Raw genomic sequence first — 22999 nt, forward strand, 5'->3', positions numbered from 1 at the left:
GAACTGGTGTAGGAAAAACTCCAAAAATCAAAGCTAGCCAGCACACGTGCCCTGTTATCTCAGGCTGTTGTCTAGTCAAGATTAGACGGGACTCTCCTGGGAAATGTCCATTTACAAAAGTGGCTGAATCAAACACTCCCGGCATCTGACTGGGCAGCAGGGACTAACCTCCCCTCGGCTGCAGTCAAGGCCCTGACCCGAGTGCGGAGTTTCAGGGGGGCCCCTCAGGCTCCCGGCCCTCGTCCAGCGGGGGCAGCATCCCGGACCCTACGGCGGGGGGGGGGGCAGCATTGGGCCCTGGACCTTGGCAGGGAGATGGCCCCACTCCCAGGGGCACCAGCAGGAGGCTTTGGGCCGGGATGGGGAGGGTCAGTGCTGGGCTGAGCGGCCCGCGGCCGCGGCGCCGGGCCCCTAAGGCGGAGGAGGAGATCGCTCCGCCCGCCCGGCCTCTCTGAGGTAATAAGAGGGCAGCCCTCGCTCTCCCCGTCAACTCACAGCGCGTGCGCCTTCCCCTCCCTCCCGGTGCTGTTATCGCGCGAGACTAAGCTATTGTCGCGTCACGTGGTTCAGTGGAAGATGGCGGCTGCCGGCGGACGGGGGAGCTGTAGCGCAGCAGTTAAGACGGGCCGGATAATGGACACGGGGAGCGGTGGCTCCGCGGAGGAGCCGCCGGGAGGCTCTTCAGACACCGTGCTCCCGGGGTTCAGGGATGCCGACTCCTTCGTCAAGGTACGTAAGGGAGCCGCCACAGACTACTACTCCCGGCGTGCTCTGCGACGCAGCCCCGCAGCGTGGCATGCTGGGGACTGTAGTTCCTGCTCGCGGCACGAGCTGAGACCTATGGGGATGCGCTCTACATTGTATTTCCCAGCATTCTCCGCGGCCGAGATCGAGGCGAAGTGTTGCATGCCGGGCGTTGTAGTATGGGCCTCGCGCCCGCTTTTGCCCAGGGCCCTCGCTGTAAGGTGGGGAAGCGGGGCCTTGGAGCAGTGACCCTGGGCCCATCTCCTGCTGCTGCGGCCGGGGCCTGCACCACCCGCCCTGTCAGCACAGGACTGGCCGGCACGGGCTGGGTGGAGTTTGAGTGAGCTGGGCAGCCCGAGCGGGGGGGGGTGCTGCCCCCCCCATACAACCTCTCTGCCCCCCTCCCCGCACAGCCCGGGTAGCCAGCGCTCTCCAGTGACAGCCCGGGCAGAGTAGGGGCACAAGCTGCATCCTACTGCCGTGAAGTGAGTCCGTTTTTGCAGCTCTGTTAAATGGAGAGATGTCGGCCACGGGACTCGGGCCTGTTGTCTCCGTGGGCGCTGGAGGCAGTCTCCCTTTTTCCTAATTTCATGCAGTCTTCCTATTGCTGGCAAATTGTCAGCATGACCCTCAGATTAGTTAGGGCATTCCCTGCAGTGGAGTCTGGAGAACTAGAATCATGGTGGTGAGATAAATTGAACCTAAATAGCCGGTACTAGCTCATCCGTGGGCCCTGGTGCCAAAAGCGGCCCTACATTTAGTTATCTGTGTCTTAACCAGAAAAAAATTCATAGGAAACCCCCAGATTTGGCAACACTGGAGTGGTGGGATTCTCTGTATTCTTAAATTTTCACCAGGGTAGGTGCAAGAGAGGCAGCCTCCTTTGTAATGCTCTCCCTACAGCAAGAAGGGTTTTCAATATGCATTTAGCAGCTAGGTCTTGATTTTTGGATATAGGTGGATATTATATGGGACTGTTAATCCAAGCATGACAAAGGATTCTACAAACTGATTTACGAACCACAGCATTGCCATCTCCATCATTACAAACTTAGTTCCTACCCATTCCCTCACCCAGGGACCTTTTTCGTAGGCCTGGTCTACACCACTGAGTTAGATTGATGTAAACTGCCTTGCATCGACCTAATGATGTAAGTGTCTACTCTTAAAATTTTGCTCCTGCCAACTTAATTGCCCCACTATGTCATCTTAATAACTCCACCTTCATGAGCGGCATAGAATCAAAATCAACGTAGGTAGGTCGATGCAGTGTCAGTGTAGACACATCATTGCTTGCACAGATGATTACTGGCTTTCAGGAAGCTTCCCACAATGCCCTACAATAAAATCGATACAAGCACTGCTGGTGAGGACACGCACCAGTGATGCAAAGAGCAAAGTGTAGGCGATACAACCACTGCAGTAATTGCATGCCGATGTAAATTAGGTCGACTTAATTTTATAGTGTAGACATGGCCCTAGAGAGAGAGCATTTCCTAGTTCTGAAGTTGGAGCTAGTATACCCATAATATTTCCATTAAACCAAAACATGTTCAGTTTAAGGTTTTTCTTTTCTTTTTAGTATTAGTTTCATTAACTCAGAAAGAAATGGTTGTAAACTCTCTTGTTTAAAAAGGCCTAGTTGTGTCTTGGTTTAGGAATAGTAATATAATGCGAGGAATGGGATTACTGTGTGTTCATCTGGCAGGGTCATATTAAAATGAAGATACATTGTGGAATTATATTTTAATGATGTTTGCTTTTTGACAGCATGCACTTGGCACTGTGGTGGCTGCTACTAAGGCATCTAATGGGCTTCCTCAGCCTGGAGATGAATATGACTTCTATCGCAGTTTTCCTGGATTCCGGGCATACTGTGAAACACAAGGTGACAGGCTGCTTCACTGGTAAGGACATTTTGGCTTTCTTGTGTCAGTGGTGAAAACCTAGCTATAGGGAACAGAGTGATGGGCAGAGAATTCTCTTCTTTGCAAATTTCAAAATAAAACAATATATGAGCATTTTTTATTACGTATATTTCAGCTGTATTTAAAAATGTGTCAACTGCTTTTCTGATGCATGAAATTTAAACGGTAATGATAAAAAATTAGTCATTCAGTTTACCACTGTAAAGTAGCTGTAACAATTTAGGTGAAGAACTGAGCAGATGGGGGCTGATGGAAAAGTGACTTCTAAGTTCTGTAGACCTAGTGGACTTGAATAGCAGTACTTAGCACTTTCTCAGAGCTTCTCATGTTCAAAGCTCTTACAACAGTATCTAAAGGATCTGTATTTGATTTTGCAAACCTCAGAGTAGCCAGAGCTCAGGAAGGATCTTAATAAATTGCTCCATTATTTAGTAACCTGCTTTTAATGTCATTTAAAGAGTAACTGAACTATTCTCTTATTAGTATGAGCAAGGTGATGCAGTATCATGGCTGTCGCAGTCACATCAAGGATCGCAGCAAAGCAACAGAGCTGGAAGATAAATTTGATTTGCTGGTTGACTCCAATGATGTAATTCTTGAAAGAGTGGTGGGTAAACTTTCCCTGTGTTTTTTGTCTTGTAACCATTCAGCAGATCACTCTTTCCACAGAAATTGAAATGGCAATATTTAGCAATTACTTTGTTCCTAGCTCTTAGATCTTTCATTTTAAACATTTATTCTCTGATAATCACTATTTCTTAGGTATCTCTTGTTTTTTGTTTTTGTTTTTTACAGCCCAATGAGAGGCTATTTTTTTGAGCTGTCTGTCACTTTTCTGTATTTCAAATCACAGCAGTAGGTTAGAACTGAGCCTGTAAGGATGAGAGTGATTACTTTTATGACAACAGCACCTAAGGGCTCCAACTGAGATTGGGACCCATTGTATTAGGTGCTGTGCATACACACCAGCTGTCCCTTGGCTGAAGAGCTTGCAATCTAAATAGAACAGACAAAGGGCGGAAGGGAAAGCAGAGACACAGAAAGGTGACATGATTTGCCCTAGGTCACACAGCAGAAGGAATAGAAACCAGGGCTCCAACTGTTCCTGAAAACCAGAGACAGTCAATCAAACCTTTCCATTGCAAACGAGGAAGAGAAGGCTGCCTGTGTGGGTGCCAGAGTGGATGTATCATATACTACCCCAGGAGAGCAAGGGAGCTGGAATAATTACCCCAGCCATAAAGAACAGAACAGGCTGGCAGCTGATTAAACTGACATGCAGCTGAGAGCAGAGACCTCAGTACCACTTACATTCAAAAATAAAGTCTCTTAAACCAGTCATTTAAATCAGTGCTTCCCAGGCCCCAGTAATGGCACATTGGGCTTTGGTGCTGTAGCCTCCCACAGTTTTATTCTCTGCTATCTGGAACCTCATGCAGTCATTTACACTTGTGCAAAGTGAGTATGAAAGAAGCCTAAGAAGGGCCATGTGATCTGGGGCTGAGAATCTGGAGCTCCATGTTCTATTCCTGGCTCTGCCGTTGACCTGTAGTGTCACCTCGAGCAAGTCACATTACCTCTCTGGGCCTCCATTTTCCTTCCAAACCTTTGTCTATTTACACTGTCATCCCTTTGGGTCAGGGACTGTCTCTTACTATTTGCCTGTAGTGTGCCTAGCATATGTCCCTGATCTCAGTTGGGGTCTCTAGATAGTGCCATAATGTCCTTCCCCCCTGCCCCCCCCCCCCCCCCAAAAAAAAAAGTTCTGATTCCTAGGCCAGTGCTTCAGCACTAGAAGACAATGCCACTTCTATACAATGGTTCATTTCTCAGCATGGCTAAGAGTTGTTTACTTATCGTGCTTTATCAAGCAAATTAGATGCAAGACTAACTCTGTCTTGGCCCATCTCAAAACTGGGCAGAGTGGAGGAAAAGAATGAGAGGAGAGTGTGGGACTAGGATGATCAGCACATGAATATCTCTGAAGGAACTCCCCTTTGATTCCTTGGCAGTTGCATCTCCTAATCCCTAACATTAGAATTCCATACCTAGCCTTTGGACACTCTTGCCCTTTACAAAATTCAGAGTTGATGAGCATGGAGGCAGCTGCACATTTCTCTTTCAGTCAGGCTGGACTGCCAAATACAGAATGTTTCATACAGTTTTGCTTAAGCTTCTTTTCCCAAATTTCAGGGCATTTTACTGGATGAAGCAGCAGGAGTGAACAAGAACCAGCAGCCTATCCTCCCTGCAGGAATGCAACTCCCAAAGACAATTGTTTCCAGCTGGAACCGTAAGGTGAGACTTCTACAGTCAGCTGATTTGAATTAATTTGAACTTTTTGCTTAGGCTTGAGTTGTACTGATGGTGGTTGGGGGTTCAATAACCCAAAGTTCCTTTAGATTTCTTGTTGTGCTTCCCCTCCCTTCACTCCAGATTCAGGATCCCTGGGTTTCTGATCTAGATTTTATGCACACAGATCTCTCTCTAATCTGAATTCAGGGCCCCTGGGCACCTAATTTACATGTTGTTGTATTGACCTTGGATACAGTGCTCTAATTTCAGGGAGTTTTTCATTATTGTGTCTGGAGTTTAATATTCAAATGCATATAGGGTGAGTCTTAATGGATTTTGAGAGAGTCTGTTCATATATGTTTTTTAAACAGAGTGGAGAATCCCACAGAACAAAGTCTGAAACCTTCCGGTTGTTACATGCCAAGAATATCACTCGACCACAGCTCAAATTTCGAGAGAAGATTGACAATTCCAACACTCCTTTTGTACCTAAGCTTTTTGTCAAACCCAACGCTCTGAAACCGCTGCCTGAAGGTAAGAAGGCCAGGGTGAGACGGCTTCATTTGCCTTGGGTAGCATATAATAATAGGTGGTATTATTATTAGGGCTGTCAAGTGATTTTAAAAATTAATCGCGCAATTAAAAAAATCACGATTAATCGTGCTGCTAAACAATAGAATGCTATTTATTTTAATATTTTTGGATGTTTTCTACACTTTCAAATATATTGATTTCAGTTACAACACAGAATACAAAGTGTACATTGCTCGCTTTACATTTATTTTTTATTACAAGTATTTGCACTGTAAAAAAACAAAAGAAATGGGATTTCTCAGTTCACCTAATACAATACTATAGTGCAATCTCTTTATCATGAAAGTTGAACTTATAGATGTAGAATTATGTACAAGAAAACTGCAGTAAAAAATAAAACAATGTAAAATTTTAGAGCCTGCAAGTCCATTCAGTCCTACTTCTTGTTCAGCCAGTCGCTCAGACACACAGGTATGTTTACATTTGCAGGAGATAATGCTCCCCGCTTCATGTTTACACTGTCACCTGAAAGTGAGAACAGGCATTTTCGTGGCACTTTTGTAGCTGGCATCGCGAGATATTTACGTGCCTGATGCACTAAAGATTCATATGTCCCTTCATGCTGCTGCCACCATTCCAGGGGACATGCATCTATGCTGATGACAGATTCTGCTCGATAACAATCCAAAGCAGTGCGGCTCGACACTTCTTCATTTTCATCCTCTGAATCAATTGTCACCAGCAGAAGATTGATTTTCTTTTTTTGGTGGTTCAGGTTCTGTAGTTTCCGCATCAGAGTGTTGCTCTTTTAAGATTTCTGAAAGCATGCTCCACACCTCGTCCCTCTCAGATTCTGAAAGGCACTTCAAATTCTTAAACCTTGGGTCGAGTACTGTACCTATCTTTAGAAATCTCACGTTGGTCCTTTCTTTGTGTTTTGTGAAATCTGCAGTGAAAGTGTTCTTAAAATGAACAACATGTGCTGGGTCATCATCCAAGACTTCTGTAACATGAAATACATGGCAGAATGAGGGTAAAACAGAGCAGGGGACATACAATTCTCTCCTGTCACTAATTTAATTAACGCATTATTTTTTTATCGAGCGTCATTAGTGTGGAAGCATGTCTTCTGGAATGGTGGCCGAAGCATGAAGGGGCATACAAATGTTTATCATATCTGTCATGTAAATACCTTGCAATACTGGCTACAAAAGTGCCACACAAATGCCTGTTCTCACTTTCTGGTGACGTAAATAAGAGGGCAGCATTATCTCCTGTAAATGTAAACAAACTTGTTTGTCTTAGCCATTGACTGAACAAGAAGTAGGACTAAGTGGACTTGTAAACTCTGAAGTGTTACATTGTTTCATTTTTGAGTGCAGTTGTGTACAAAAAAAATCTACATTTGTAAGTTGTACTTTCACAACAAAGAGATTGTACTACAGTACTTGTATGAGGTGAATTGAGAAATAATATTATCATTTTTACAGTGAAAATATTTGTAATGAAGAATATACACTTCAATTTAAATTAAAACACAGAATACAATATATGAAAATGTAGAAAAACATCCAAAATATTTAGTAAATTTCAATTGGTATTCTATTGCTTAACAGTGAGATTAAAACTGCGCTTTATCGTGATTATTTTTTTTAATTGCAATTAATTTTTTTGCGTTAATCGCGTGAGTTAACTGCGATTAATCAACTGCCCTAATTATTATTTTTATAATGAACATCAAACAGAAACCAAGCCACAAGAAGTCATTGAATCTAAAGAATGTGTACCTCAGAAGGAGACAAAAACCCTTTGGAAGTAGTAAGCATCCCATTATGATGGTGACATTCTTATTACAGTCAAGTCTGTATAAAATGTCTTGCTGTGGATGCACATGTAACAATCTGTAACACAGAATGTATTTTGGAGCTAATCCTGCTCCTGCTAAAGTCAGGGATCAGGCTCTTATTGATGCCAGGAAGTACCAGGTCCTGCGTAAATGCACTTGACCTTAGAAGAAATAATGGATTTTTTTATTAGTATAGTGGAAAAAAGATTAGATGTGAATTTTTGCTTTCGCTTCCTTAGCCAAATAGTTGACACAAAGCAACTAAAAGCTTCAGTAGTACTTCCCCCTACCTCCCACCCCATAACATTCCAAGTCTTTGTGGTCTGTCATTTGGTTGTTGTTGAATCAACATTTCTCCATTAAAATGCAATTGCAGTTCTAGCTACTAACAGTTGATTTGACTTTCGTTTTATTATTTTTCATCACTTTCTAATAGCATATATAATGGAGGTAGAGCTGCTAGTTGCCTTTCCGTTGCAGAGCAGTGTTTGGCTGCCAGAATTATTAATCTTTGGGATGCTTGCACCATGTGATTAAATTTAAAGAAATTTCTTGTTATATTAGTATTGCTCATCTTATTTAGTCTTTGCAGAGTGACATATGTTCTTGTCATACCTATTACTGAGATGTGAAACAAGGCACAGATAGAAATCTTGTATTTAGGAGTGTTCAGGGTTTTATAATACTTAATTATTTTAATGAGTTTCAGGTTAGGCACTGGGGAGAGAATCTTGAGTTAGGAATACACGTTATTTGTACAGCGTTGTCTAATTTTTTCTTCTTGGTCATTCAGCACTCGCAAAAAGCAGGCGGGAGCGAAAGGAGCGTCCTGAAGACTTGGACGTACCAGCTGCTCTGGCCGATTTCCTCCATCAACAGAGAACTCAGCAGACTGAACAAGACATGTAAGAAATTAAATAGGCAACAGGATGCTGGAAATACACTAGATTTATATGCATTTTGTATGCAATCCTTTTATGCATGTACCTGTCATATGCAGCGCCTCATGTGGCTCTTCTCTGTGTCTGTGCACGGTTCTTCACTTGTAGCTGCCCCCATATATGTTCATAATTTTTTGTATACCTATGCATAACAAATCTGCCCTGTGCTAAGATTTCTGGTCAATTCTAGGCAAACAGCGGTGGCTCACAAAGAGTATCTCTTGGTAACCACTTCCTTTGGCTTGGTGAAGTTGATTGGAATGACGCAGATTCCCTTCTTGTTTCTTGTGCAGGTTTGCTCATCCTTACCAGTATGAACTGGAGCACTTTGTTCCACCGGATGAAGCTCTTGAGAAACCACAACTTCAGGTTAGTGCCCAGGTTAAATTAGCATTTGAATCTAGAAACAATGTTGGAAGAAGTAGATAATCAGTTTGCAGTAGGCCCTGGTTGTAGCCTAGTTATGATTCGGGGGGAGCAGTTACAGCCTGGGAGAGTGGTCTTTAATTCAGAAACTTTTGGCTATATGTCAGATGTACAGGCCTGTTGAAGACACAACCTGCCATTTCATCTCCACCTTGGATGAGTTGGTAGAACTGAACGAAAAGCTTGTAAGCTGCAAAGAATTTGCTGTGGATTTGGAGGTAAGTGTGTTGCTCTTTGTTTTAAATTACATATGTTGAGTTAGCACTTAGCAGGTTACATTATACTATTATCCTTCTAATTTTCATCATCTTTTGCTTTGGGTATCATATCCTTTTTATGTTGAGTTAGGTGATATGTCCCAGGTCTGATGTGGGAAGCCTGCATGGGATTTTGGCTGCCATTTTAACTTCTCAAACTTTATTCTATTGTAATAAGCTTTATACTGAATTTAGTCTGTTGTTGAATTTTTCCTATGATCCCCCTGGGTTATATTGAGATCCATGGAAAGGACCAACTTCAAAATTAATTCGGATGATGTATTATTAAAACAGTAGCAATGATTGCAAAGACCTGAAATCTGTTCATGTCATTAACTTTTGCCTAGACGAATTCTTCATTCATTTATTGTCATCTTTTCCTCTGCTTTTGGTCATTCTGTGTTTCATAGTACCACTCCTGCAGGGGCTCTGAGTTAACTTCTGTCCTTTGTCTGGTAGCACCATTCCTATAGGAGTTTCCTGGGCTTGACATGTCTGATGCAGATTTCCACCCGGATGGAAGATTTTATTATTGACACCCTGGAGCTACGTAGTGACATGTATATTTTGAATGAGGCCTTCACAGACCCTGCTATTGTAAAGGTCAGTAGACGCTTCCAACCTATTCAGAATTATGCTTGGATAACTTATTTTTGGATTAATTCGGTCTGAAACCATGCTTTATCCTCCTGCCCTAGCCACTTCCTCCTTCCTGGGAAAGGTTGGCACAAGTGGGAGAGCCATGGTATGGGCCTGATCCAATACCCATTTAAATCATTGGAAAGATTCCCCTTGACTTCAGTGAGCACTGAATCAGCCTGTATTACCTCAGGCCTTAAGATGCTAGTAACATCTGAGTCACTGTTGTGAGAGTGAGCACTGCTTGGTTGGTAATGGCCCAAAAATGGATCTGACGACCTATCAGGAGGTCTTAGGCAGGTCTGTATCCATCAGACTGTACTGAACACAAACCAGGTACCATTTTTGTTCTTGATTGTAGGTGCTTTACTGACAAGTATGAAGACACGGTCCCTGCCCCAAAGAGCTTGCCCACTGCATAAAAACGTATAAACATGGGAGGAATGGATGGGGAGCGCCATAAGAAATGTGACTGAACAGTTAGCAGGCATCTTCTCAGCTCCATAGCTCTTAGGTTTTCCTATCTATTTGGGGGTTGGTGTGGGAGGAACTGAGGAGAAATAAATTTTCAGTGGTTTACCAGTTGTCTGTTGAGAGGGCTGAGTGTGGAAACATGGTCTGGGTGAAACCAAGTACTTGCTGTTATGCCACTAGCAGTGGAAGAAGAAATGCTGGCAAAGAGGTCTTGGTTTAGAAACCTAACTTTCTAACTCTGGTGCTTCTGGCCCCTAAGTGGAATTGGTTATCCTCTCATCCCAAGTGCTATTCCACCCTCTCACGTCCTTGTTTCTGAAGCATTTGATTGTGTTGCCTTACAGGTCCTTCATGGTGCCGACTCAGATGTGGAGTGGCTACAGAAAGATTTTGGTCTGTACTTAGTGAACATGTTTGATACTCACCAGGCTGCCCGTCTCCTCCACCTTGGCAGGCACTCCCTGGACCACTTGCTAAAACTCTATTGCCACGTGGAAACTGACAAGCGGTATCAGCTGGCTGACTGGAGGATTCGGTAAGAGTTTTATCCTGATGTGTTGCCATTAGAGTGAAGAGTCAAATTCGGGATCTGTTTGCATGTTAATGGATGACTGTTTCACTTTTCAGCCGACCCCCAAACCACATAGCTCACTGGGATCGTTGGTTAGGACTGTGGTGGTGAAGAACTGGAATAAAAGGGACAGGCTTCAAAACAGAGCTGAAATGCCTTAGCAGATTTGTGGAATGGGGTTGAGATTAGTAGGTACAGCATCTGCCTACGGAACACTCTGCTTGGCTGTCTATTTCAGCCCCTTACTTTGATGAGCACTAAGTTCTCGCCAAATGCTGTAGTATGTGTATTTTTTAAAATCAGTGAAACAAAAGACTTCTGGAAGCTGACAACGCAATAAGAGCAGTGCATAACTACAGTGTAATGTTATGACAAAAGCTGGCACCTCCTTGAAGAAGTAATTGCTGCCACCTTCTCTGCATTGCTCAGCCTGGCATTCTAAAATTGCAATTCTGTTGTGACAGATGCACCACTAAAAAATTCTAACTTCCAGACAAAAATGCAGTGCAAAGCAGTATAGGGACTGAATGATGGGTTCTAGCTTGAGAATGATCTCTGCAGCGCGCTCTCCCCTGGCTCACGAAGAGCACAGGTGTGGTACGTAGGCTGTGCAGGTGCACAGTGCTAGCCACATTACTATACAGGATACCCCTGCCATCTGATTGAATGGCTCCCCTGGGGATCCTGGTCTCCCAGATATAGGCAAGAGGTCAGATGGAGAAAATCATTGTAATGGTGCCCACAAATGAGACTCTGGGGAGAGGAATCCATAGAATTCCTGGATTCGTTCTTGGGGGGTGGACCCAGATGTAGCTTATCTTTACGTGCTGTGGCAGAGGGCACTGCAAGGATGATGGATGGGCTACTAAAACACATTTGTGCACCACTGATAGTTCTCTGCTTCCAGCCCTTTGCCAGAGGAAATGATCCAGTACGCCCGAGATGACACTCACTACCTGCTCTACATTTATGATAAAGTGAGAGAGGCACTGTGGGAGAGAGGAAATGGACAGCCCACTCAGCTGCAGGTGGTGTGGCAGCGCAGCAAGGACATCTGCCTGAAGGTAAATCTTCACCTAGGGACCAATTATCTGGGTCAGAATACAGACTGTCTAGGATGGGAAGCACCCAAGGTTGGGCCTGGCCCATTCCCTACCTTCTGGCAGAATCCCTAATTTTCAGTATGTATATCTGGAAATAGTCTTACAGCCTTACTCTCTCTCCATTCCCACCTCGTGTGGGCTCCGCTGTTCCACTAGCTAAGGGACCTCTAAATCAGAGGTTCTCCCAGCGGTCCGGGGTCCCGTAGGGGGCTGCGAGCAGGTTTCAGGGGTCCACTAAGTAGGGCCAGTGTTAAACTCGCTAGAGTCCAGGGCAGAAAGATGAAGCATGAGGCTGAAGCCTGGGGCCCTGAGGCCCAACACCCAGGCTGAAGCCAAAGCCTGAGCAAAGTAGCTTCGTGGGGGCCCGTGTGATATGGGGCCCCAAGCAATTGCCCTGCTTGCTACCCCCTAATGCCAGCCCTGGCTTTTATATGCAGAAAACCAGTTATTGTGGCACAAGTGGGCCATGGAGTTTTTTATAGCATTGGGGGGGGGGTCAGAAAGAAAAAAGGTTGAGAACCCCTATTCTAGATGTTCTAGACCTTTTTGTTGTCTTCAAAACCGCTGCTGCTGATCCACATCAGCCTGCAGGTGTCAAGAGGCTGAAACTTTTCAAGTGAGTCAATATTTTCTCACACTTCTCTGGACATCCCTAATAAAAGCCTCAGATATTGGAGCACACAGTAACTATATGATAAATATACACTGCCAAGTGAAAACTAGTGAGAACAAGAGGTGGGTAGTTCTCTAATTGACCAAGACTTAAAGATCTGTTATGTCTATGGATGCTTTTGGATTTGAAAACTTTCTTGCCTCATGTATCCAAATTAAAATGAAAAAATGAGCGTGGCTGGAACTAAAACACAAATAGTTGCGAGGCGTAAATGCTTAAGGTAAAAACCTCAAGTGGCTCCTCAGTCCTGAATTCCTGAGTCATTGTTGCAAACCATCCAGTCCTCTCTAGTGTGCTTGATTGTCTGGCACTTCCCAGGGTGGTTTCTCTCTAGCCCGAAGAGAGTTGCTCAATATCAGAGTCATGTACCACCAATCTCTCTCATTCTTCCTGTTCAGAAATACATCAAACCCATCTTCTCAGAGGACTCCTACCTTGAGCTCTACAGGAGGCAGAAAAAGCATCTCAACACACAGCAGCTAACAGCTTTTAAATTGCTCTTTGCCTGGAGGGACAAGATGGCACGCCAAGAGGATGAGAGTACAGGGTAGGAAATCGTTCATTAGAGACAGTTTTAAATGGATCTCTGCAGAGCAGTACAGCTCGTTGAATGGATCTCTGCAGGGTGGTGCAGCTCATCGAAAGAAATCCTGGATCTGCTAAGAATGGTTGATTTGTGTGCTTCCTGTGTATCTAAGACACTATCCAGTGAAAGGCGCCGTACTTTAGTTGCACCACTTCCTCCCATCTGTTCCTCTGACCCCCTAGCCCCCAGATCAGAAATATCATTGGGGGGCATTGGGGAGTTGCCTCTATAGTTTTCTAGATCAATCATGATTTATTTCTCCGTAACTGACCCCAATGCTTAAGAACTTGGACCCAGTGCAGAATGATACATGAGGTGTTTTGTTTTTTTTCCCCATTACATTTCTCTGTAAACAAGTCTAACATTAACACAGTTACCGTGATATCAGTGCTACTGCTCTTTATGTTGCAGGTATGTGCTACCAAACCATATGCTAATGAAGATAGCAGAGGAACTACCCAAGTATGTATTGGTGCCTTTTTGGGGTTTTTTTCCTCTGTTTTTGTACAACTCTGAATGTCCTTTGCTTGTCCCAGGTCCCAGTTGATCCCAGGTCCATCAGTCAGCCGGATTTTCCTCTTCCCTTGTTTTGTTTTTACTTCTCTGGTTAGCTTGTTGTTCCCAGTAATTAGCATTGCTTCTGCCTTTAGTTCTTCAAAGCAGAGAAATTCCGTACACAAAAAAATGAAGATGCTAAGCTCTTCTAGCATAAGCCAGATGGCTATGAAATACATGTCTTTATGTCAGGAATACAGAGTCTGCTAATGCAAAACATGGTCACACTGCTGCCAGTCATTGCATCTCCCTTCTCTTTTGAGCTCTCCACCAGTACTCTATAGGAGTATACACCTAGGTGTTGATTCAGTTTGGAAAGGAAAATGTGTAGGTGCCAGACCCCTCTCATGTCCCCCATGACCTCCTGTAAACAAGATTTTTTTTTGTTTGTTTTTTGGAGGGTTTGGTATTCACAATTTACCATCCACACTTGAAAGGAGATAAAACTGCATCTATGATTTCAAAACACGCCACACTCCCTCTGTAAGAAAAATAGATATTGAACAAGGAGAGAAATTAAAGCTGGATGCAGAAAGAACGTGGGGCGGGGGGGAGCTGAGCTAATGGGTTTTCCTTATGTGCCCAAACATGGTATTGACACATTAGTCATCACTGTTTATCTAGTACAACTACAAATCTGATTTGCCTTACTCGGTGAAGCGAGGCATCTGATTACCTCTGGTTTACTCTCCTTTGCATGTGAAGGTTTGATTTATCAGCTGAGAATATAGTAAACTTGGTTTAATTCATTATGTCTTTAGAGAACCCCAGGGCATCATTGCTTGCTGCAATCCGATCCCACCACTAGTCCGCCAACAGATCAATGAAATGTATCTCCTCATCCAACAGGCCCGAGAGATGCCTCTGCTAAAGGTACAAAGATCTTCTATCAACACATAACAAAACTCAAAAGATGTGGACTTTATTGTGGAATATCTCTTGCACCTTGTCCTCCAGAGGTTCCTAATGATCTCATGGGTATTGAAATCTAGAAATAGTCTACATGCAAGGCTATAGTGCAAGGCTGCTGCTGGGGATTGCCATTTGCGTCTGAGACAGTAACCTCACTTTGAAGCCTGAGTACAGTACTGTATGCTATAGTGCACACAGAAGCACTTCTTGTAGGCATTTCTTCCTACTCCCCCAATGAAATCTCACTGCAGACTTCCATGCAGTTCAGGCCCTTAAGGGAACCAGGGGAGTAACAGGGTAGAAATACTCTTGAGCAAAGCAATCATCTGTGAGGTTTCTGGGGCATAACCCCTAATCTGCCTTTATGCACACATCACATTTACCTACAAAGGGAATAAGAGCTTGTTGGATGCACATAAGATATCACCAATGACAAAGCCCACACGACTGGCAAAGCAGAAACAGACACGTAACCTAGACGCTTGGAATGAAGCTTAATAAAGGTCAGCACAGATCTGTTACTACAGTGGAGTGCATCCTCCTACAGGGAATTTAAGCCATTCCTGAGCACAAACACAGCCTTGCTATGTGAACAGCTTTGTCATTTTAGCTATCCTCACACAGACACACACCCTGGGAAGGGAAATGTAGAACTGTTCTTCTGCTAGCTGTGTTGAAAATATTGGTAGGGGGAAGCTTGTGCCTGCTGGGCTAGATGCTTCAAAGTTAACCATTAGTAATTTTCTTATTTTTTCTCTCCCCTTAGTCTGAAACTGCAACGGTGGTAAAGAAGAAAGGGTCTGTGCCCAACCCAGAGGTACTGTCTGTGTCATGCTAGACAGGCTAATGTCTTAAACCATAAACTCATAGAAACTGCTATCGCAGAGCTCAATATCATGAAGCATGAAGACTGTAATTTTATTCTAGCTAGTTACACTAAATCCACTGACTAGTTTTTTCCATTTGACGAACATGTCCCTCTGTTAACCCAGTTTTATCCTTGTGTGCTATAATGCTTGTAAAACTACCAGTCATGAGTCAATAGTTTAAATCTCCAAACAAGACTATAGTAAATAAGTCTTCCATCAGTAAACACTACAGTTGCTGGACAAAGTTTTGTGTATGTTTGTTATAATCTATATGACTGATTTTAAGAAGGAAAATTTCAGATGAGTTACTGCAGCTGTCCCAGTTATCTGCCTTGTGTCTATGAAACAAAGCATTCTTGCTAGCCAATAGCCATTTGCACAGCCATCCTTTTAGTGTCAGATTCTCTGTGCAATTGCAGATGAGCTATATTAGAAATACTTAGCCTCAGAACATCACCCATACATTTCAATTGTGATTAGCCTGTCATTTTCCACTCTGTAAATTCCCCTAAAGCATCTCAGAGCAAGGTTCTGTATTGATCACATGTGTAATTTGAATTTGTTTGCAGAGGCTGGAGAATCATTTGTTTGGACCTCATGACAATTCTCATGTTCCTCTGGATGATATTCAGAACCCCTCAGCCTTAGGTAATTTGGGAAGGATGGGAGACAGCCTCTGACTTCTGCTAATATAGAAAAAATTCAAGTAGATTTTTTTTTCTTTGACACCTTAAAATAAGCATTTCACCTTCAGTGGAAGCTCATTTGCAGAGCCAGGGAGATCATAGCAGAACAGAAACCCAATAGGAATGGAGTATTCAAAACCAGAAACTTTGTTTTCCTTTCTCTGCAGAACCTGCACCAGCTCTGGAATGTGGGAGCCTCTTTTCAGACAGCGAGGGGGAGATGGACGGCACAAGGATATTACCCAATTCCACATGTCTTATTGCTACAGCCATCATCAGTATATTCAGTGTAAGCTCCAGTAATATGAAGGGGTCTCCATTTAAATTTTAGAAAAGGAAGGTTTGATAAACTGGTGAAGAGTTCTAGTAATGCTGCACAGAAGGTAGCTGCCGAGGAATAGGGTATTCATGGAGATACTGCTGTGCTCCCTGTCAGGTGTGCAGCATAACCAAGTTCAGCAAGTAGGAAGCTGGCAAGTGGATTAGCTCCTCTTACAGTCCCAGGGTCACTGCCCACACTGGGGCTTTAGGTGGATTAGGAAATAATACGGTGATAACCTGAGGAGCCCAAAAAATACAACTAAAAATTCACCTACTACTAAAACAAGCAGCAGGTGTGAAATGGGCACTGTTACAGAACAGAACTTTCTAGGCTTGTCAAGTATCGAAGTACAATTCAGTACTGCCTCAGTTCCCCATCTCATTTCCCTCCATTTCCTGCCCCTCTCCTATCCCCCCGCCCCCTCCTCCCAAGCAAAACCTAGTTGATGCTGTTCAGTTTTTGGCACTAGGGGATCTCCTAAATATCTGGCTTTTACTAACTCTACTAACCTTAAAAGCCTCAGGTCACATATCCTGTGTTTCAAACAATGCTGGACTCATTGTCTATATACAATCTGTAAGTAACTTATGTATTTTATATGCTAATTGATTTTCTGCATTCCTTAAGGAGCCTGATGTGGATGAAGGGAATGAGAAGAACTTAACAATCGCACAGCAGAAGGCTCAGCGCATAATGGAGTCCTTTGAAAATCCGTTTAGAATGGTAAAGGGCACTGTATATACTTTGTAGTGACAGCTGGTAAACTGAGCAATGTAGTGGGTCCCATAAGAGAAGGAATTTTCACAAGGCAGGGTTAGTAGAGCCTAGCATGAAATCAGCCACTGCTCATTTACTGGAATCACAAAGTTATATGCTAGATGTATTTTGCAAGGAAAACAATGGGATTTGGTTTTGAAACTTGTAGAGAAATGGATATTAAGGAGACACTTCAACAGGTTAAAAAAATCAATTTTTAAAAAACTTAAACTTTCGTTAGATACTTTTTTAATTAAAACCATTTTTTTGATCTAGTTTTTCATCTTTGACCATATTTTACATCTCTCAGCTTGATGGTGAAAATAAACTAGTCAGTCCTCTCTTGATATGAATCTATTTCATTTCTGGTTTGCCGTGTTCTAAAATGTATTTTGCCAGTACGTTTGGACTTGCAAAGTGGAGGATAATGTTATCAAAAAGTGTTTCCATTGGATTTACTTTCAAAAGAAATATTTCTGTTGGCCTCAAGCTTTGTAATTTTGGACAGGGGTGAACTGACATTCTTTTGAACCATTAACTTCCTGTAGAATTGATGTTAAATTTGACCTTTTTTTTCAGTTAGCACATAGTAAGTGTGCATCTCAGCCATCAGTGACTTCCCCTGACATGTATGCTGTCTGCAACCTGCATGCTGTGTTTAAAAAATGTTTTTTTCCTTTTCCTAGTATCTGCCTTCAGAACAGAATCCTGCTCACATCTCACAATCAGCAAAGTTTGACCCATCATCAAAAATTTATGAAGTGAGTGTCTACTTGCCGCATTTCCTGAAAACTGCTCAGCTCCCTGTGAAAGAACCAGGTGACAACCAATGAGTTCCAAGTCTCCTTTGGAAGTTTCTGAGGGACATGAGATTACTTGGGTTTATTTTTTTCCTTTTTGCTTCTCTTTCACCTCAGAAAAGGGGAGACGTTTTTCAGACTTCTACAGCAAAGAACAAGGGAAACTTCAGCTCATATCTCCCACATTGCAAAACATTGAATTACAACTAGGCACCATACTTGACATGGATCCTTTGGTGCTAATTCATGTGGCTTAGGACTCTTTACAAAATAAAAAAAGTCATATTTTAACCATGGTTCATGCAACAGTGTAGTCAAATTTGGTGTTCTGTACTCCAAAATGAATGCTGGTGCAGGTCTGTAAACTCCTCCCCCGTTCTGTCTGATTTCAGAGTGAGTGATCCTGGATAATTTTCTTTTGATGTAGATCAGCAATCGGTGGAAGTTGATGAGTCAGGCACAACTGCAGAAAGAGGCAAAGGAAGAAGCCAAAAAGAAAGCAGTGCAGCAGAGAGGTAACACTCGCTTTTTTGGACTGAGATGGAGGAGAGGGCTGGGGGAGGGAAGGTGGATCTTCCAAACCCCTGAATGTCCCTTTCCTTGTCACACTACTGTCCAGGCCCTGCATCTTAACTACAGTCTTTTCAACCAAGACACTCTGAGCAAGAGTCCTTTCAGAACCAGTCACAACCAATTTTAGGTGATTTGGGTGGTTAGCAGTGAATGACATCAGGTCCTCCTCTCCTTCCTTCCCAGCAATACATCCATAGTACTTCTTACCTTTACGGGGCGCAGAAGGTCAGGACTGGAAATCAAATGCAGATCTGATTGTTTGGTAGTCCAGAGTGCTTGCATTAAAATTACCATCATCGTAACCCATAGTTTTTAACTAGAAAGTCTCCTTTCAGCCTGGCAGGCCACCTCTTTCCTCTTTCTAATCCTTGTATATTTGTTAAGGGGCTAAAACATACTGCTGTTTGAAACTGGGAGATTGATACAGTCCGTAGAACAAGGCCCAGTGTAAACTAGTGCTTTGCAAACTTCCACACACGCAGCTCTTGCAGTGTTTCTGTGCTAACATGTAGTATCCCTTTTGTTTGCGTATTAGCCATTCACTGACAAGAGACTGCAAATAGTGCTTAATTATATGTATTCCAGGCTGACTCCTCTAAATTCACTTCCTCTATAACCCGTTCCACATAGAATGCAGGTATCCAGTGTTTGAAGGTTGGCACGTTAATCTGCACGGTTATTACCAAAAACCCTTAATGGTTTACATTTTTGTTGTTCCTCAGGTAGAGAAGGTGCTTAAGATTTTGGCAGAACAGCGATTAGTCAGTTGTCTTGGGGACACCCAAAATCTTTTCTAGGGAGCCAGCCCACCGGGGTGCCTTAGTTTGGTAATTGATGCCCTCAATTATTCAGCAGGTAGGAGTGTTTCAGGAAGAGGTGGTCAGAGTGAGTTAGGGGAACTGAGAGCTAAGTAGGAGTGAGATTTTGAGATAAACCATTCCCCACCGCCCAACAGACTACTGAGGAATCGGCCAGCTGGCTTCCCCATAATCTAGATATTGTATGCTCCTGTCCTGCCATAGTCTGGGGAACATAACCCCTTTTAGATCACAAGTTTTCTGATGAATGAGATTCACATCATGAAGATTATCTCTGTGTGGTATCTGGGGTAAGAGGATTGCCATTGCAAAGCAAGTTCCTCGTTCTTCCTTGAGAGCGATCTTTGCTAATGCAGTCCTGCTTTCCTGCATGTCTCTTGGCTGAATCTCTGTTCTTTTCACAGCTGCCCGTGAACAGATGCAGAAGGAGTGCAAAGCAGCAGCAGAGAATATTGTCTCAGTCCGTCAGCAAGCAGCGGTACGTACAAGTGTTTTGAGTATGAAGGACAAAACAAGTATCTCTAAAGCTACTCCTTTAGCCTTCACAAATATAAACTCTGGGCCCTCGATCCAGGGCACTTAACATCTCTCAGGCCCTCTGAATCTATGGATTGAACCTTTCCTGGGCTTCTGACCCTGTACACAGCAACAGGCCTCATTTCAGACCTCAGTGAATCTGTGCTGGGCCTCACCCTACTCCAGTTTCAACTCTCCTCTATCCTAGAGAATACTTGCCATGGCCTCTTCTTTGTCTTCCTTGGTTCCCCCCCCCCCCCAAATGTGTACATAGAGCGACAACCGATCCAGGCCTCTACTATTATGATTGTCAGCAGTATTTCTAATCTGAGAAGCCTCTGCTCTGGGAGCAAGGCATCTTAAACTTTGGATCCCAGTACAGAAATGATGTTTCCCCCAACCCCCATTATGGTATCCATGGCAACTGCCATCTGAGCCCAGTGTGACCGGGCAGAGAGGTTATCGCATTTCCTTCCTTGGGTGTGTTGCTTTTACAGCAGGAACAGGCCAGCAAGAAGAGGGAGAGAGTCACCAGTGAACCAGGAACAGATACCCCAAAACAAGAGAAGAAACGGCCAAAAGCCTCCCAGCAGCCAGAGGAGAAGGAAATGCCAAAGCAGTTCACCCCCTTTGATTACAGCAAGTCTAACTTCAAAGTGTTCGCTGGTAAGAGCTGGATTCCCCACCTCCGAGGCTGCAGGTTGTGGAGACCATTGCCTGGCTGAGCCTTGAAAGGCTGTGTGGGTGTGTAGAACTCTGTGACATCTAAACTGTAATGTCTTTGCCATGTATTAATGGAAGAATTGGGAATGGTTTAAAGAAATCAGCCTGGTTGAAGTGGATTGCTGACCATCCGTCCGTGTAATTACAAAACCAGTTTAAATGTTCTTGGAATTACCAAAGGCACTGGCTCTTTTTTCTGCACAATAGAGTAATGTATTTCATTAAACCCTGCAGCAGTAGAAAATAGGAGAGACTTGAATCAGGTGTAATGAGGATCCATTTAAAAGCTTATTCTCTCCTTAGCAGTATACTCTGTTTCATAGTGAGGGAAAGACAGCCCTGTATATTTCATTACAGCCAAAAAGCCTTGCTATTGGTGTGAATTTACTGTTCATTTAAAAGAACCTTTCTAATAGCAATTATTCTCCACTCTGTGTCTGTCTCAGGAAACAGCAAATCCAAGCAGTCATCCCAGTTTGATCCAGCCAAGCAGGCCCACACAGGCAAGGTAAGGGAACACTCTGAAATGAGGAACAGAAATAAAGGTGATACGGTGTGTCTGTAGAGCCAAACCTCCCCTAATAGCCACTTGATGCTGAGATGCAAGCTTTCAATCACTAATCCATAAGGCTTGTTACAAGCCCTCTTTCCATGTTCACCCTCTTCCTGCCACTCTGACTGATGTGCAGATGGTATCCACAAGCTTTTCTTTCAGATCATTACAACTATGTGTAGAGTTTAACAAGTGATCAGTTTACATGTGATACTGTGGGAAATGCAGTTTCCTGTGTAGTCACTTCAACATCAGTCCAAACTCATTCCACAGAGAGAGATGAGATGTAGAATAAAATGAAGCACAGGGGTGCGGATGAATCAGGGAGAAAAAAAGGGGATAGGGTCCTGTTCAGGATCCCTCTGTACTAACCTCTCTAATCATAGAAATTTCATCTCCATGGAATCTGTAGACAGAAATGTCAAGCAGAAGCTCCTAGTCAGGAAAGCTCATTTCCGGTGAATGAGAGAATATGTTGTATTCCAAAACTCACAACTTAAATGAGCAGGAAGTGTTCCTTGAAGGTATGATGGACAAGACAGGGTTGGATGCGAATAGAAGTATCATGTGAAATATATTTTGTTAGTTAATTTACTGGTGGGTCATTTTTCCTTTCATATAGAAATTCTCTGGAGCCAACAAACGTCAACTCCCAGCTGGAAGTAAAAGCATGTCCTACCTGGCAGGGAAAAGTGATCGGTATGTTGTTGAATGGTTCTCTGCAAAGTGATGGAGTGTTCCCCACTCAAGTGCCCTGGAGTCATAGGCAAAGCCACTGTTATACTAGTTCACACAGCAATATCTGGACATGCTTAGCATGAGAGCTGCACAACGCCTACTGGTGTTCATTGACATCAGCCTCAGAAATCTAGTCCAAGATTAATGTGAAAAAAGATAACCCTGGCAGAGGAGGGATAGCTCAGTAGTTTTGAGCATTGGGCTGCTAAACCCAGGGTTGCGAGTTCAATCCTTGAGGGGGCCATTTGGGGATTGGTCCTGCTTTGAGCAGGGGGTTGGACTAGATGACCTCCTGAGGTCCCTTCCAACCCTAATAATCTATGATTCTATGATATGAAATCCTGAGGTCACAGTGGTGCTAGTCTTATGGGAGATGCAGCCCTGGAGCAAACATCCGGCTGTACGGAGGGAGCACGTCTAACCAGGGAGTTAGAAAGGAAAGCAATGGTGTTGGCTCACATGAAAATTCCACAGAGGCTAATACCCAAGATATTTAGTTTGCAGTTCCCAGGCATAACTCTTATGGGGAGGTAACCAGAGGGGCAGCATTGTGGCCCATAAATCCCCTGCAGCTGCAGAAGAGCAACATTACTTTGACTCTCACTGAGGTGGGGATAGCCAGAGAGCTAGTTTCACCATCGTCTCAGTACAGCCTTGCTAACGTTTCATAGGCTTTAAAGCTCAAGTGAACTTTGAAACAAAGCTATTTTAAATTCTTTCTGTAACTGTTTTTGCAGGGGCTCCAAGCACAGCTGGCCAAAAAGATAGTGTTTGTAAGAGATCCTGTGGGAACTGCCAATGAACAAACGTCTCTGTCGAGCTGTGGAGAGGCAAATATCAATCACTGCTGCAGTTTTTGTACAGAAATCTTTTTAAAATAATTAAAATGCTTTTTCCAAAGGGGAAAACCAATTTTAATTGTTTTGTCTTTGGCCTTTATTATATTTACATTTTCAGAAGTGGTTGGAAAATGTATTTGTCGGGCTTGAACCTGTTGCCACCTTCCGCTGTCCGGAAGAGCAGAATTCGACATGTCAGTTGGATGTGGGATTAACCTGGTTCGTATTGCCAAAGCCAGCACAGAAATAATCAAGAGATTCAGCAAATGTGCAAATATTTGTGACTTGAACTAGATATAGGGGAACAAATCCTATACAAATA

General features: G+C 43.5%; 1 protein-coding gene across 2 annotated transcripts; it reads left to right on the forward strand.

Moving 5' to 3' along the window:
• Positions 1-566: 566 nt before the first annotated feature.
• Positions 567-22756, forward strand: EXOSC10 (exosome component 10). 2 transcript variants are annotated; one of them, XM_030537503.1, is made up of 25 exons: positions 567-729; positions 2515-2651; positions 3156-3279; positions 4866-4970; positions 5339-5501; positions 8141-8252; positions 8582-8657; positions 8822-8932; positions 9431-9574; positions 10429-10619; positions 11563-11719; positions 12830-12978; positions 13429-13479; positions 14334-14445; positions 15251-15301; positions 15923-16001; positions 16207-16328; positions 16989-17084; positions 17804-17878; positions 18345-18432; positions 19713-19786; positions 20322-20490; positions 20994-21055; positions 21723-21799; positions 22576-22756. In XM_030537503.1, exons 1-25 carry the CDS (start codon positions 577-579, stop codon positions 22604-22606), a joined length of 2709 nt encoding a protein of 902 aa, XP_030393363.1. In that variant the 5' UTR covers positions 567-576; the 3' UTR covers positions 22607-22756. The 2 variants fall into 2 exon arrangements, with proteins under 2 accessions (XP_030393363.1, XP_030393364.1); XM_030537504.1 differs by lacking the exon at positions 567-729 and adding an exon at positions 934-1229.
• The last annotated feature ends 243 nt before the right edge of the window (positions 22757-22999 follow it).

The sequence above is a fragment of the Gopherus evgoodei genome, chromosome 18, assembly GCF_007399415.2.
Source record: "Gopherus evgoodei ecotype Sinaloan lineage chromosome 18, rGopEvg1_v1.p, whole genome shotgun sequence".
In the NCBI taxonomy this organism is placed as follows: domain Eukaryota; kingdom Metazoa; phylum Chordata; order Testudines; family Testudinidae; genus Gopherus; species Gopherus evgoodei.

What these genes read in the sequence shown, in the direction of transcription:
- EXOSC10 (XM_030537503.1), top strand. Translation starts at nt 577, where the DNA reads ATGGCGGCTGCCGGCGGACGGGGGAGCTGTAGCGCAGCAGTTAAGACG. An exon ending in TTGAGAAACCACAACTTCAG is followed by an intron (nt 8,658 to 8,821) that starts GTTAGTGCCCAG and finishes GCTATATGTCAG; the next exon opens with ATGTACAGGCCTGTTGAAGA. An exon ending in GAAAGCAGTGCAGCAGAGAG is followed by an intron (nt 18,433 to 19,712) that starts GTAACACTCGCT and finishes TTCTTTTCACAG; the next exon opens with CTGCCCGTGAACAGATGCAG.